Source organism: Grammomys surdaster, unplaced genomic scaffold, assembly GCF_004785775.1.
Source record: "Grammomys surdaster isolate TR1022 unplaced genomic scaffold, NIH_TR_1.0 751, whole genome shotgun sequence".
Classification (NCBI taxonomy): Eukaryota; Metazoa; Chordata; class Mammalia; order Rodentia; family Muridae; genus Grammomys; species Grammomys surdaster.
Window position 1 is genome coordinate 3,046,953 of NW_021605170.1, and position 15,528 is coordinate 3,062,480.

Genomic DNA, 15,528 nt, shown 5'->3' on the forward strand with positions numbered 1-15,528 from the left:
CAAAACTAGATTTTTTTTTACCTTATTTTAATACTTGTCTGCCCCTCAATGTACTTGAAATGTATGTGCATTGTGTGATATTGACATCTGTCTTTTCCCCCAGTGTCTCTAACTCCTTCCTGGGTTATCATCCACAAATGATGTATGTCTAAGTTCTTACTGTACTGTTTTCTAGTATAAAATGCAAGCTACCTTGTCCTCACTTTGTAAACTGTGTTTGCACATGAATTTCTGAGCCAGTTGCAGCTGCATTAATCTAGGTGGCACTGATGTCTACCTTCCTACAGAGCCTCTTGTGTAGCCATTGCCCCCAAATTGAAGCATCCCTTCCTCCAGAGAGGAAATTCAGGAGGCTCAGAATCCCACGTTCACAAGCCCCCAGGGTTATCTGAGCAATGATCAGTTGATGGGAAGAAGACTTGCTGAACCACACTGCCAACAGGTTGTTCAGGAAGCTTAAGGGATGCAGATTTCTTGAGTGGTCACCCATGCAGGGGTGGGCTTTCTGGTGAAGCAGGTACTTTTGAGTTACACTCTGGTGAGTGACCCCAATAGTGAAACTCACTGTTTCACTAGACTTGGTTGAGACTGTGTGCTGTCTTTGGTGCCCTATGTGGTGTTCATTCATCTCCCCAGGCAGTAAGTTATACAACAGAACCTGGCCTTCCTTCCATCTGAAGCCTTACTCTTCCTGGCAGCTACCAGGAAGTTCACACGGCTCCTTTAAACAGAATAAAGACCAGTTCCTGAGGACTGCTGCTAAGGCAGAGAGGTGAGTAGCTTTACTCCTTTTCTCCCTCTCCGCTGACTGACAGGAGTCAGGTTTTTACTATGCAGAACAAGCTAAGAAAGGGCTCAGTCTCTTGACACATTGATGTGGCCATCTACTACTTATTACCCACTCAAGACTTCCTTTAAGACTGAGTTCTATGTGTGAACTTGCATGGATGTGTGTCTGTGGTATGTGTGCTTGGTGCCTACAGAGACCGGGTGATGCATGGATCCCTTGAGACTGGAGTTCCAGGCAGCTGTGAGCTGTGAGTCACACTGTGAGTGCTGGCAACAGACTGCAGGTCCTCTTCAAGAACAGCAAGTGCTCTTAATCTGAGACACTTCAACCTTTCATAAACTGTTATTTTTAACTTTTAACCCATAGTCAATATTAAAACAATTAAAATGGGGGCTGGAGAGATGGCTCAGCGGTTAAGAGCACTGACTGCTCTTCCAGAGGTCCTGAGTTCAAATCCCAGCAACCACATGGTGGCTCACAACCACCCATAATGAGATTGGATGCCCTCTTCTGGTGTGTCTGAAGACAGCTACAGTGTACTCATATACTTAAAATAAATAAATAAATCTTTAAAAAAAAAAAAACAATTAAAATGTAGATTAAATAATCCACTTGAAACAAACTGACATATAGACCATCAATTTTTAATAGACAGAAATATAGGTTGTTTTGTTTACTCAAATATTTCATATTCTTCATTAAAATATAGTTTCTTTCATGTGGCTATTCCTTACCTGCAGCTCATTTCTGTGGCATATAGTTCATATTTCTATTGTGGATTAAATTTTAAATTTTCCACTGGCCAACGTTAGTAGAAAGTTACAGGTCCCCCATGAGGGAACTACTCAAAACTACCTATCAGTAATAGCTTTTCAATTGATCCTTTGGGATGTTGCCTCCATAATCACCCTGCCCTGAAATGTCTAGTGTCCTTTCTTGACATTTCCCAGGGTTAGGTGAGTCTCCGTAGCATTGTCGGGACTGTAACTTGAGCCTGAATGTTTGTTGAAGGTTCTAGTAGAATTCGTTGACCATAGTAGAAAAGGCTTCCATGGGCTAAAGAAATGACTTGGGTTCAAGTCTCAGCAACCCCATGAAGATACAACCATTTGTAACTCCAGTTCCAGGGAATCTGATGTCCTCTTCTGGCCTCCAGTGGTATTGCATGCACATGGTATACAGACAAACAAGACAAAACACTCATACAATAAGAAATCCCAGTACTTGGAAGGCAGAGGCAGGTGGATCTCTGAGTTCAAGGCCAGCCTGGTCTACAGAGTGAGTTCCAGGACAGCAAGGGCTACACAGAGAAACCCTGTCTCGAAAAACCCAAAAAAAAAAAAAAAATCTTTTTTTCCTGTTTGTTCTTAGCCCGAGAGTAACTTAAACTATAGAACTGAAGAATAAAGAAAGAAAAAGTGGGAAGGGATGAGTACGGATGCTTCCAAGGAGCCCTCAGGGTTGCTAAGGCCAACTGCATTCACCACTGCCCCTAACTTTGCAGGTTTTGTTTGCATTCCTCTAGGACCTCAACCATGTACAGTGTAATTACTGAATAGTCAAGTATGTTGGGAGCAGTGCTGCTGCTGCTGAGAGAGACCTCTGTGATGACGACAGATGTAAAAACAGTATGGGGTGCAGAAGGAAACTCCACACAGCTTAGTAATAGATGAGCTTTCAGGAGAGCTCCAGATCAACACGGTATACGGAGTCAAGCAATTGTCTGAAGTTCTACTACAATTACAGAAGAAACACCACGCTAAAGAGTCACAAGTATATTTAGTTACACAAGAAAACAAGGATGTTATGTTTGCAGGTAGAAGAGCGAGCCTGAAAGATTTAGAAACAGCACTGGCTTAGTGCAATTTCTAAACAGACTCTCTAATGCACTGAAGGAGAAAAGGGGCAACCCCTGCACAGCTGCTTAAACTAGTGCTGGTGATAAGGACAACTTGGAAGACAAATGTTCAACTGTCTTTATTACAATACGAAAGTCAGAGACAGTAAGGATTGCAAAAATTAATTTGCACTGCAAACCTACAAGTTATCAAATGGAAAATTCACTTGGATGTCTAAAAATAGACCTTAATCCCATCTTGCAAACAAGCTCATCTATATAAACATATTACTACTGCGATGTTCTTTTCTATCTCATTCTAAAATCTCTCTTAAAAATTCTTGCAGAGGTTTTATGTATGGAAAGATGTATGCTTGTATACATGACTCTTCCTTCAAATCTCAGACGTCCAGAGACAGTCTATTTAAAAACCTCCAATTAAGGGCAAGATGACTCAGTGGGTAAAAGCACCTGCTTCCAAACTCAACAACCTGAGTTAGATTCCCAAGACTCCCATGGTAGAAGAAAACCTGATGTAGGTATCTGATCACACTGTGAACCCCAAGATTGTGTTGTTTACTGGAAAAACCTGTTTCTACTTGTGGTGAAGCTCAGCCTTACCACATCTTTAATCCCTCTGGTTGGAATACGGACATGCCCTCAGTACACATCTTTAATCCCAAACAAGGTGAGACTAGTTGGTAGAAGGAAGAAGGGGTGTCTGAAATAGATGTCTAATTGAAGAGCAAAGTTATGAATCAGAGAAAGATCTGACAGAATGAGTCAGAGATAGGGTATGCCTAACTCTCACAAGAACAGCACAGGAAAGAGAAATTATTAAAAGCAGAACAGGGAGAGAGTCACTGAATTCAGTGAAGGGGGGCTGAGTCAGAGCTGAGGGGTAGTGCAGGGTTGCTGAGTTGGTGGCAGCTCAGTTCAGGAAGTTCAGAGGCAGTTTTTACCTGGAGTTTTACAGAGACAGGTTGCAGAGAGAACAGGCTAAACAAAGGTGAAGACAGAATGAGCCAGGGAATGAGAAGGAGTCAGAAGATTAAAGCAGATTGTCAGAGTCTGTCTGAGGCCAAGCAGAGCAATTCAGTCAGAAGCTGAGAGAAGCAAGTTTGAATCTGTCACCTTAGAGAGGAGTCTGAGGTGGAACAGCTGAGTTTAACCAGCCAGCCAAGTTCAGAAAAAACTAGAAAGGGTGACTGATTCAGCAGTAGGCCTTCAAGATGACATTTACTTCAGACAAATAAAGTTACTTTTACAGAGAGCACGGAGACAAGCTCTGGGGCTTGCAGGCTACCAGCCTAGTTCCATCTTCAGTAAGAGACCCTCCCTCTCAAGGGAAAAAGGTAAAGCACAATACAGCAGGACACCCGGTATCACCCAGACAGACATATGCACCCACATATATATACAGTGCCCATACGTGTGCACACACACATCATGCTCACATTCACACCTCTGCAAATGCCCATGCACTCGGTGACGTAGTGCTTTTACTACCTAACTTGTCCATCCAGTGCCTTAAGTTTTTGAGGTCAGTTTCATTAAAGAGAAAAGGTTGGCATCCTGATGATTTAAGGAGTGTAACTCCTGGTGCTCACTAAGAGGCTAGCGATTTGTAGAGCACTGCTTTTCAGTTGCACAGACTACCTTATAATGATGACTTGAAATAGTCCAGTCTCGTGTCCCCTTGGTTAGTATGTAGGTAGTTTTGGTTTTTTAAAGGAAAGTGAGAGAGTGAAGGAAAAACAATTATTTAAAAAAAAAAACAAAACACCAGAAGGCTTGATTCTTGGTTCTCCAGGCAAAACAGACATGACAAAAGAACACAAATTATTTGTATTAAATTGTATTTTGAGGAAGATTCCAAGGTTTGACATAGGCACAGAGAAAAGAACAAACTAAAGCTAGTATAAGTAAGGTCAGTTACATACCGACCTCTGAATGTGTTAGAAAATAGACAGTAGTCACACTTTTTAAAAATATGACCGAGGAAAATGTTTTAATTCAAGTCTTCTCAATCACTTGAAATTCTTGTGAGCTAAACTCATACATTAAGGCAGATACTGATTTTTAAATACTCATTTAATTGATGAAATGTTTAAATTGCAATCAAAGGAGAAAGTTCTTGTTTAAAAACAAAAGAACACATTTTATTGCTACAAAGGGAACTGTACACAAAATCCTTTAAGCCATCTTAATGCTAACTGCTATTCAATGTAAAAAAAAATACTCAAATCAGAACAAAATACTTCTCCAATCAATCTAGAGTCAGTATTCAAAAACTGAATGCACACTAAAGACTCACGCCCAAGAGCAGCATTTAAGTTCAAATGATTACAGTGGGCAGAGGAGCGACACACAGCTAGAATCCTCAACACCAGTAAGGTAGTAGAAACTAAGCTTAAAAATCATACCAACAATTTATCATATCTAGGTTTGGTATCTAGAAAAACTAAACTGAAATCATCTTAACTTCATTTTATTAAACAAGTGCCAAACATTTAAAAATTATATAAAACAGACTTTAATATGTGGAATGCATGCAACATGGTGTCAACTCATATCAGAAGCTACTCAGCATCTTCCATTTCCTACGGTGAAGTGTGCGACTATATCTGACTGTGCTCACGCTGCTCAGTAGCACAGGCCTGGGCAGCAAAATCCTCCGTCCCCTCCTCCTCCTCCTCCTCCTCTTCCTCCTCCACCTCCTCCACCTCCTCTGCCTCCACCTCTGCCTCCCTTGCTTCTTCTGTTTCTCCCACTGGAGCAGCTTCCCCTGCTGCTGCTGTGTTCTCCTCTCCCTCCACATCCCCTTCTTCCTCCACAGATCCAGCTTCTCCCCCTTCCTCTCCTTCCTCTTCCTCCTCCTCTTCCTCCTCATCATCATCCTCTTCTTCGACGGGTTCATCAATCTTCTCTTCGTCCTCTTCATCTCCTTCTATCTGCTGATCCTGAGCATGGTCTTGAATTTCAAAAGGATTCTCTCCCTAAACAAGACAGATGGCTTTTACACACAACACATTTGTTTTTCTATGACCGATACTTGCTGTATCTTAGGGGGAAAAAAAGTATTTAAAGTTCATTTTACTTATGACAAATTTATTAAATATTTTAAGTATCTACTTCATTCCAAGTGAGTATATAACTTATTAGTTATTTTATATTCGTTAAATTAGAGCACTTTTTAAAAAGCCAAAGATTTTAACTGAATTTCTAAAATCCTATATAAAATACAAGCAAATATGTTTTTGATACAAGCAAAACATCTGATGCAGATGACCTACTTAATAATGCAACTACTCATTGTGCTTCTGGTCTGGGTCTCCTAAGAGCTCAATAAAAACCGAAAGTACCTTGCTTTAGCCACTAGACACTATGCATTGTACTTACACTTGCAAAAATTAGAAAAACCTATTTTTGGCAAACAAAGGTACAATTTTTTCCTCTTATTACTTTTATCTTGTATGTGTGTACATATGCACCATGCACATGCTTACATGTGGAGGTCAGACAACCATCAGCTATCTGTTTCTCCTTCCCAAACCCAAGGATTGAATTCTGGTCACTGGGGTTAGTGGCAAGTGCCTTTATCAGACTGAACCACATCAGCAGGCCTGTATTTTATCTTAGTAGTTACTTATCTGGATTAAGTCTCATATAAAATGGGCATGCTGGAAGACTATATTAAGATGGGAAATGAAGAGGCAGTGAAGCTTATTAAGATTCTATTAAGGCTGGTGCTACTTTAAGACGGCTCAGACAGAAACTTGTAGGATGAAGTGGAATCATAAATGCCTAGGTAGTGCAGTTTAATGATTCAGAATGGGCCCAGTGTTCAGTCTCCATACAGAAGAAAAGGGGAATAGACCCCAGTAAAGACGATTCTAATAAGAATTCACCGATAAGAAGACTCTGAAAGACGTAGGCCATCAGAACAGAATATGTACGTTATCATGGGGAGAAGGGAAGTGGTGGGGGCTCACTGCATACAATTAGAATGTGAGATATACAAATGTTTAATATCGTCCATAAATAAATCTTCAGCCCATATAGAAGAGTGGCCAAAGTAAAATATTTACATGAATGGATTTACATGAATGTCAGCACTGAGCTGACAACAAAGTCCCACAAGGCACAGCCTAAGGTGGACGTCAGGAGTAAGTCAGTGCTGGGATACAGCCTAGAAGCAGCCATGGGCAGGAGAGAGAGAGAAGGAGTGCTCAGAGAAAACAGCATCTGCCAAAAGTGGAACTTTAAAGAAAAAGTGATAAATGACCAGTATCACACAACAGAACAGATAGAAGTAAAAGAAGGGATTGAGAATTCATTAGAGTGCATCACTATTAAAGATAAAGATGACAATCCTGATGGCATTCCTCAAGAGCTGTGCATCATGATTTTTGAGGCCAGTTAGGCTAGGTTAGCTCAGCAGAGAGCCTCAGGGATGTCCCTATCTCTAGCCCCAGCACTGACATAACAAACATGCAGTCCATGTCCAAGTTCCTCTTCGTGGGTTCTGAGGGTCACACTCCGGTCCTTACACTTGCACAGCTAGTCCTTTACCAAATGAGCTAACTCTCAAGCGCCAAGACGCCATTTGTAAAGCAGCAAATGTGACAATTGGATCACTGATAATCTTTACAACAGATTTTAAGTATGACATAAGTGAGAGTTAGAGCAATAGCAGCTGTCCAAGAGCATGTCTCCTCTAAGTACACAAACAGCACACGCTTGGTCCCACACAAGTGAAGGCTGTCAAGTCCCCAAGCCCTTTCTCAAAATACAAACTTCTCATCAACCTCAGACCTTCTGAATCAAAATTACCACAAAGAAGCCTAACAAGAAACCCTTGAGGAGCGGGCAGTGGTAGTGCACACCTTTGATCCCATCACTCAGGAAGCAGAGGCAGGTGAACCTCTGTGAGTTTGATGACAGCCTGGTCTACAGAGTGAGTTCCAGGACAGCCAGGGCTACACAGAGAAACCCTAACTTGGAAGGGAGGAAGGGAGAGAGGGAAGAAGAGAGGGAAAGAGAGAGAAAAGGAGGGAGAGAAGGAGGGAAGAAAAGAAGACATTTTAGAATACTAATCTGAAAAGTTTGAGAAATTAATCCAGTGGGCCTTGTCTTCCTAAGGCCTGGATAGTTGCCATTTTAACCACACCTTTAAAAAAGATCCTGACTGTATTCTTCCAGGTGAGAAGTCTTCAGTTACAGCAAATAACAGGAATGGAAGAGCCTAACACAGGGCAAGCTGTCTTCTGAAGTACAGTAAGAAAAGGCAGTAAAAAAGGAGAGAGCCAGAGTCCAGGAACCATCAGGGAACTGGTGAGCACTTCTGTCTAGAGAAGACACTGATAAGGGGCAGGGTATCAGATCCAAATAAGGACATGAGAATGATCAAACAGAACACAGATGAGGAGAAAATAATTGAATATACATAAATCTAAAGGAGAAACTCACCAGGCAGTGGTGGCACACGCCTTTAATCCCAGCACTTGGGAGGCAGAGGCAGGTGGATTTCTGAGTTCGAGGCCAGCCTGGTCTACAGAGTGAGTTCCAGGACAGCCAGGGCTACACAGAGAAACCCTGTCTCGAAAAAAAAAAAAAAAAAAAAAAAAAAGGAGAAACTCTGTCTTCCTAGTGCAAACAACAAGCAACATGCACGTGGGGAGAGCAAGGATGGACTCTGGGCTAACTGAAGAGGGGACAAGCTGAAGCAGTAACTATGGAAGACAGAAGCCAACCAACCAAACACCTCACTCACAAAGCACTTGCCACATAAACAGAGACCATGGTGTGAACCTCAGAGCCCAAACTAAAAGTCAGGCCTGGTGGCATAGGCTTGTTTATCCCAGAGTTGAGGAGACAAACAGCTGGATGGCCAGCAGCTTCACTCAGTATGCAAGCCCCAGGCCAATCACAGACCCTGTGTCAAAAGCAAGGTGCCAAGCTCCTGAGGTGACATACTCAGAACTTTCCTCCAGTCTGCACACACATACACCCGCACAGGAATCATTTACAAACTTACCACATGTGACTGAGACTAACATCCTGATCCTCTAATACACAGTGATCTAGAGCTTGAAAGGAACAGGAAATGACTGCCCCGTCCTCTACCCAACAACAGTGAGAGGATTCCTTTCCCTTCTGTGCCTCTGCCTGTTTTAGTGTCACATTAGGACTCTAACACACACACTTATACAATGTGTCCTAAAAAGCTTTTGTCCAAAGTCTCACCTTAACAAACCGCTCATAGCGTGCCTTCACGATTGGGTTGTTTAAGATGCTTGTAGCAGTCAGCACACTCTCCCTCTTTATCTGTTCCTTATATGCCTGTTTGGAAAACAGAACACAGTGAGGTTCTAGAAAGCCATGGCATGGAAAGTTTAGAAACTTAAAGTGGTATTTTACACTCAAATTCCTACATTTAAATGATTCTTACAACACATTAAGCTATGAACAACTATAGCCACTGTACTTGTAATCTCACTCATTCATGGACTGAGAGCATGAACTTTCCTAAGCCAGCAACAACACAGCACACCCAAGTGTCAGTCTTTCACTCCACACGTTATGAAAACATCCAACATAATCAGTCTTCTTCAAGGCTCCTAAGTTATCACAAAGAGTACTAGACAGAGGAGACAAGGTAATAACATGAAGTGTCTACCAGCTGGACATCATAGCTCAAAGTGTACAAAAGAGCATCAAGCAAAATTCACATCATCACAAAACAGAGACTCAAGTCTCCTCTATTTAGTCATTAATTTTTAAATCTTCAAATCCATTTTACAAATGAACTCATTTTTCAAAATATAAGTACTCATGTTTTCTGAAGTAAAGTCAACTAGATAAAGCCCAGTATAAAGAAAAAACAGCATGTCCTAATGAACAAGCAGCCTGTATGCTGTTGAAGGCTATCCTGTTCAGAAGTCACAAGAGACAGTAAATGCTAATACTAGTTTTAAATGTGTTTTCCCAAACAGAAAACAGACCAGTCATTATAAAATTTTCCTTTCCTTTTTGTTAACACACACACATATTCACAAAACCATTTTGTAGCAACTTAAAAATAACAAAAGTAAAAACAAAAACTGCTTCTCAGGTGTCATTTCCTGATGCTCACGTTACAGGCATCATTTTATTAGGTGTACATGTTAGTTAACTGACCCTTAAACAAGCACAAAGGAATGACTCCAGCTTCATCCAACAGATAAGGAAAGTTGGATAAGGAACTTCTTTAACACTAGAATTCTATCCCAGAAAGCCTTGCTCCCAGTCCATGATCTTAACTATGATATGACTCTGCCTCTAAGTTGACACATAGCTAGCTGTTCATATTGAAGATACAGTACAGAAGAATGTCTGAAACAATGGCCAAAGGAAAATTTAAAAACTGGTAGAAAGGTTAAGAACTGTATAGATGCCAGACTTACCTGCTTCCCTTTGCCATGGTCAGAAGACTTCAGGTGCAGCTGAACTGAGCTGTGTAAAGCAGGGATGTACACGCTACAAGCACTACAGTGGACAGTCTCCACTTTCATCATGTGATCGTCCGCAGTAACACCTACAAACAACCTCATTAGGGAAGAACCACCCACACATCCTTACTTCTGACAGATCCAGTTCTCACTAGTTTCCATCATCATTTTTACTCCTTACAACAAAGGATCTGAGCATGTGGGTGTGTGTCAAGTTCTGCACATCTCATGTCTACATATGTAAGGGGGTTTGGGTTTTGTCAGATCCTCCTACAAGTGGAGTTGACGATAGTTGTATGTTAGCTGATGTACATTTTCTTAACTGCTGAGCCACCTGTCCAACACCACGTCACGCACTCTCATCGTGTAAGTCACTCGTGCTTAGAGCTTTTAGTCCACCTCCTCAAAAAAACACAGCTAAATGGATGTTATTTTAGTAAAGTAAGAGTTCCATTATTATGTACATGAGTGGGCAGAAAAAGCAAAAAAAGATGCTATAAGGAGCCGGGTGGTGGTGGTGGCGGCGGCGCACGCCTTTAAGCCCAGCACTTGGGAGGCAGAGGCAGGCGGATTTCTGAGTTCGAGGCCGGCCTGGTCTACAGAGTGAGTTCCAGGACAGCCAGGGCTACACAGAGAAACCCTGTCTCAAAAAAAACAACAACAAAAAAAACCCCCAAAAAACAACAACAAAAGAAAGATGCTATAAGGAACAAAACCATTCATTCTCAACCTACAGAATGACCACTCTAAAACAATCTTGAGCTAACTATGTAGCTCACTGGTAGCTCTTATTACAAAGTGGAGTGGTTTGGGTGACAATGTGTCCCACATAGGTTCTGGGATTTAACAACTGGGACCCATGTGGTGGTGCTCTCTGGGGAGGCTTATCCTTGTTAAAGGATAAATGTCAAACCCGCACTGGGTTTGGAGTGCTTACACCCTCTCCCTGCTTTAGTCTGTTTCCTGCTTGGGTTTGTGGTACAAGAGGTGAGCTCTCAGCCTCCTCTCCCTGACACCAAGCCATCCTCTCAGTGCCCAGCTCTCTATGTACCATGCCTTACACTGTACAAGATAGAGGACCACTAATGTCCTGAAGTTATGTGCTCAGACTGTAGAATTCAAAGAAAGAGAGAGAGGGACGGAAGGAGGGAGGGAGGGAGGGAGGGAGGGAGGGAGGGAGGGAGGGAGGGAGGGAAGGAGGGAGGGAGGGAGGGAGGGAGGGAGGAAAGGAGTAACTGAAAGGAAATGACAGAAAAACGACTATGAACTATTCAGAGACCAGGTGAGGATTTGAACACATGCAGCCTGGTTTTAGATTTACTTCACACACATGCCTATGTAACACGTAGGTGCTTGGTGCCACTGGGGTCACGGGAGGGTGCTGAATCCCCCAGACTGGGAGCTACGAATGTGAGGAGTGACCATGTTGGTCCTGGTAGTCAAACTTGGGTCCTTGGCAAAACTAACAAGTCTTCTCAACCGCTGACTCATCACTCCAGCCCCCAAATGCAACATTTAAAGGAGGGGTAAGTAAACAGATTTGTTCAAATGTAAAAACTATAACTAAGCCATGCTGCACATGAATAGAGGAACTTTTGATAACTCCTTACTCCCACTTTGGTGGATGGTAGAGCTATTATTCAAGAAAAATAAAGTATTTTGAGTTTTGTTTCCTTATTGAAAGACTAGCAAAGGAAATGACAGACTTTGGAGATATGCTGTTTTATTTTGATTTACTTTTATTATCTTTTAATTTTTTGCATCTCTGTGTCTGTGTGGGTGGTGCTGGTGCCCAAAGAGGCCAGAATGTCAGAGCCTCCTGGAGCTGGAGTCACAGGCAGTAGTGAGCCACCAGACACAGGCACGGGGAACCAAAGCAAGCTCTTAACATTCATCACCTCTCCAGGCCCAAATGTTGATTTTATACGACTACTGAAAAGATGGCAGCAGGCAAATGAATGAAACAAGATTTCAGAAAACAGATCTGTCCTAGACCTACAGATATAATTCCCGTAAACATGTTAATTTAGACTCTATATGTAAAGTAGTTCACCTGAAAGAAACATAAAGGAAGATTATAATGAAAACAATGACTGTTGAAGTCCAAAGACTAAAAGCAGATCGAGGGGATTAAGAGAACACTGGGACAGTAAAGGGTGAGGGGAAAACAGATTCACAGACAACAGAGTGGGTGGAAAACGCTATCGAAGATGTTTTAAACAATAACCATCATTCTGGGTTGAGCTCACACCTGTAATCCTAGCACTCAGGAGGCAGAAGGTCAAGGTGAGGGGCTACGTAGTAAGACCATATCTCAACACAAAATAAGGGCCAGCTTTCTGTCTAAGTAGTCTCAGCAGCTAATCAGAGCTGAAGCTGTTTATTAAGTGTAACTGCGAGAGCTAAAGGACGAGGGTTAAAAACACATTGGGTTAGAAATACATAATGCTGAGCAGTGGAGCTCTGGCCTACAGAATGTTGCCTATAGAATGGTTGTTTACAGATAAAAAGGCAAGTTGTGATAGAATTATGCTTTTGTTCTTTTTTGGTTTTATTTTTTAAAAAAGAATAAGCTTACTTATATAGGCTTCAGTGATGGAATCAAAAAAGAAGGAAAGACTGAAAAAAGTTAATGACCTGAATTTCAGAGAGAAATAACAGAACTGGAGAGGAGGCTCAGAGATTAAGAATCAGAACTGCTTTTGCAGGGGACCTATGTCTGATTTTCAAAACCCACATTGGGGGTCTGGGTGACTCCAGGTCTAGGGTACAGGAAGCCACTTCTAGCTTCCTTGGGCACTGCAGTCATGAACAGTACTCCCACCCATATAACTTTTTTAAAAAACTTAATTCTTAAAAAAAAATTAAAGAAAGAAAAACAGCAGGAAAATTAGGGACAAATCCTTCATCTAAAGCAGTGCTTCTCAACCTGTGGGTTGTGACCCCTTTAGTAGTTGCACAGATACCCTGCATGTCAGACAGTTACATTATAATTCATAATAACCGCAAAGTGACAGTTATTAAGTAGCAACCAACTGGTTCTCAACCTTCCTAATACTGTGACTCTTTAATACAGTTCCTCAAGTTGTGGTAACCCACAACCATAACATTATTTCATGCTATTTTGTAATTATAATTCTGCTACTGTTAATACAGTTTTGGAGACAGAGGTTTGACAAAGTCAAGTCCCACAGGTTGAGAACCTCTAATCTATACTGAAGAGAGAGGTAACTATAAGCAATAATAAACACGCAAGCATGGAAACAAGAAGTTAGGAAGTCTACATCTGATATGCTACAGCAAGTATGACTGTAAATTGTATCAGTCTTGAGGTTTTCAGGTTATGATACATAAAGTATAAACATAAATTTATAAAAACAACTTGCCTAAATACTCACCTTCCATAATATCTTTTTCAATTATTTTGTAAGCTTCTGGGTGATTAAGTGTCTGTTGCTTACGAATAGATGCTTTTTTAAATTTATTCACCATACATTCCTAGAAAATAAAAAGAAAGAATACAGACTCTTTTCAAGGAGCACCTACTGTATGCTCATCCTATGGGGATGGAGCACCATCACTGACAGGCATTGCTGCTCTGTAAGGACAAGAAACCCACGGCTGACTTGAAGAGATCATCAGAAAACACTAGAAACCTGCTTCACTTTTCCCAATGTCTTCTAGGCATCTGGAGTGAGAAATCAGAGGCTGGATGGTAACCTTCTCAGGTAAGTGGGTGAATCATAATGGACAGATAGAAACCTAGTATGGGAAAATTACAGGAAAAAATTTAATCTAATCAGAGGACATAATTCTGCTTGATATAGAGGTCTTGAGTGAACACTGTATTTTTAACTTTCTACCAGCCCAAACTAGTTTTGTGCAATTGGCAGTTCAGCTCAAACCTCCTCTTTCAGCATTTCTGACAGAAAGTACTGTTTGCTTTTTCAAGTCCCACAGTATTTCTGCAGTCTTGGCATTTCCACCTAAATAAAACTATCTGTGCACCCTTGAATATGTTTTATTTCCAATTACGGCTGGCTCATTAAGAGTAATGCTAACGGTCTTCAAAATAATCTATTAAATTGACAACCACTTGGAAAATATAAAGACACCAAACAGACGCCATTCTTCCCTGGCACTGAAATTCTGGCTCTGCTGTCTAGTGACATGGTCATTTAGCTTCTGTGGAAATGAGTTCATCTGAAATGAAGGATTAATGTACCAAGCCTATTTCCAGGTCCACAGTGGATTCTGCAGGAATGGCAGACGAATAGGAATCAATGAATAGCTAAAGGAATTCTTTTTCCTGACAACTTTTTCAGAAATAATTATGAGAAATGAGTTCTCAAGTTAAAAATCCAAATTCTAATATGAAATTCACATCTATCTAATTTTAACAAGTTTTCTTATATGAGTAATTATCAGTTATTTTAGAAATATAAACAGGTGAGGAAGAAATTGTAGAAAGCGATCAAATAAATGCAGATCAAATAAAATTCTTCCCATTTCAAAGAAAATCTACTTACATGTAAAAACTCCATAACTACTTTATCAAATTTGGTTTGTTTCTGAATATGATCTAATGTTTCCTGGTGTGAAGAACTTTCGAGATGCAGTTCAATATCTTTTTCTTCAAAGGTGCGAAATTTACAAAATGAACATGTGAATGCCATTCTATAAAGAAAAGAAATTTTCTTTAAATATTACTTTATTCATTTAGAGCCTCTAAAAACAGTTTTATTAGTTGAAATTATTCTCTTTCTAACTCTGAAATTGAGGTAGAAGAGAAAAATAGTATTCAAGTTCCTATTCAGACAGCACAGCCACAGAAGTACTTTCCAAGTACTTTCCATTTTAAGCTTCTGGTATAAAAAATATAAGGACGAAAAAAGTGATAACTTCAAGCCCAAAGGTTACTGCTTAAATCCATCACTGACTCCTTAATACTCAAAGAGGGTGAGGGTGAGAGTTGGAGAGATGGCTCAGAAGTTAAGAGCACTGACTGCTCTTCAGAGGTCCTAAGTTCAATCCCCAGCAACCACATGGTGGCTCACAATCATCTGTAATGGGATCTGATGCCCTCTTCTGGTGTGTCTGAAGACAGCTACAGTGTATTCATATATAAAATAAATCTTTAAAAAAAAAAAAACTAAAAAAAAAAAAATCTCAATCTCAAAATGCTTTCAGATACTACTCTCTTTTTATCTGTACCCAAGAATCTCTTAGCAATACATAGCACATCCTATGTCTTTATTAAACATTTTGATTATGTTACATTTTTAAATCATTACTTCCTTCCAATCCAGTTTTCTACTTCTGTATAATCAGTAAGATGCCTACTTGTTGGCTTTTACCTTAAGGCACGCAATCTACCTGGATTGCCTCTCACAGTTCTTGCAGTTCAA

The 15,528-nt window shown here is 40.7% G+C and overlaps 1 protein-coding gene across 1 annotated transcript in view; it reads right to left on the reverse strand.

The window, feature by feature from the left end:
• Window positions 1-4,469: 4,469 nt before the first annotated feature.
• Window positions 4,470-15,528, reverse strand: part of Znf326 (zinc finger protein 326) — a 38,810-nt gene continuing 27,751 nt past the window's right edge. Inside the window, exons 8-13 of the mRNA XM_028782367.1 lie at window positions 14,650-14,797; window positions 13,519-13,618; window positions 10,076-10,206; window positions 8,877-8,972; window positions 5,369-5,626; window positions 4,470-5,338 (exon numbers count right to left, since the gene is read on the reverse strand). Of these exons, the coding sequence (XP_028638200.1) occupies window positions 5,249-5,338; window positions 5,369-5,626; window positions 8,877-8,972; window positions 10,076-10,206; window positions 13,519-13,618; window positions 14,650-14,797 (823 nt within the window). The 3' untranslated portion in view covers window positions 4,470-5,248. The remainder of the gene's footprint in view (window positions 5,339-5,368; window positions 5,627-8,876; window positions 8,973-10,075; window positions 10,207-13,518; window positions 13,619-14,649; window positions 14,798-15,528) is intronic.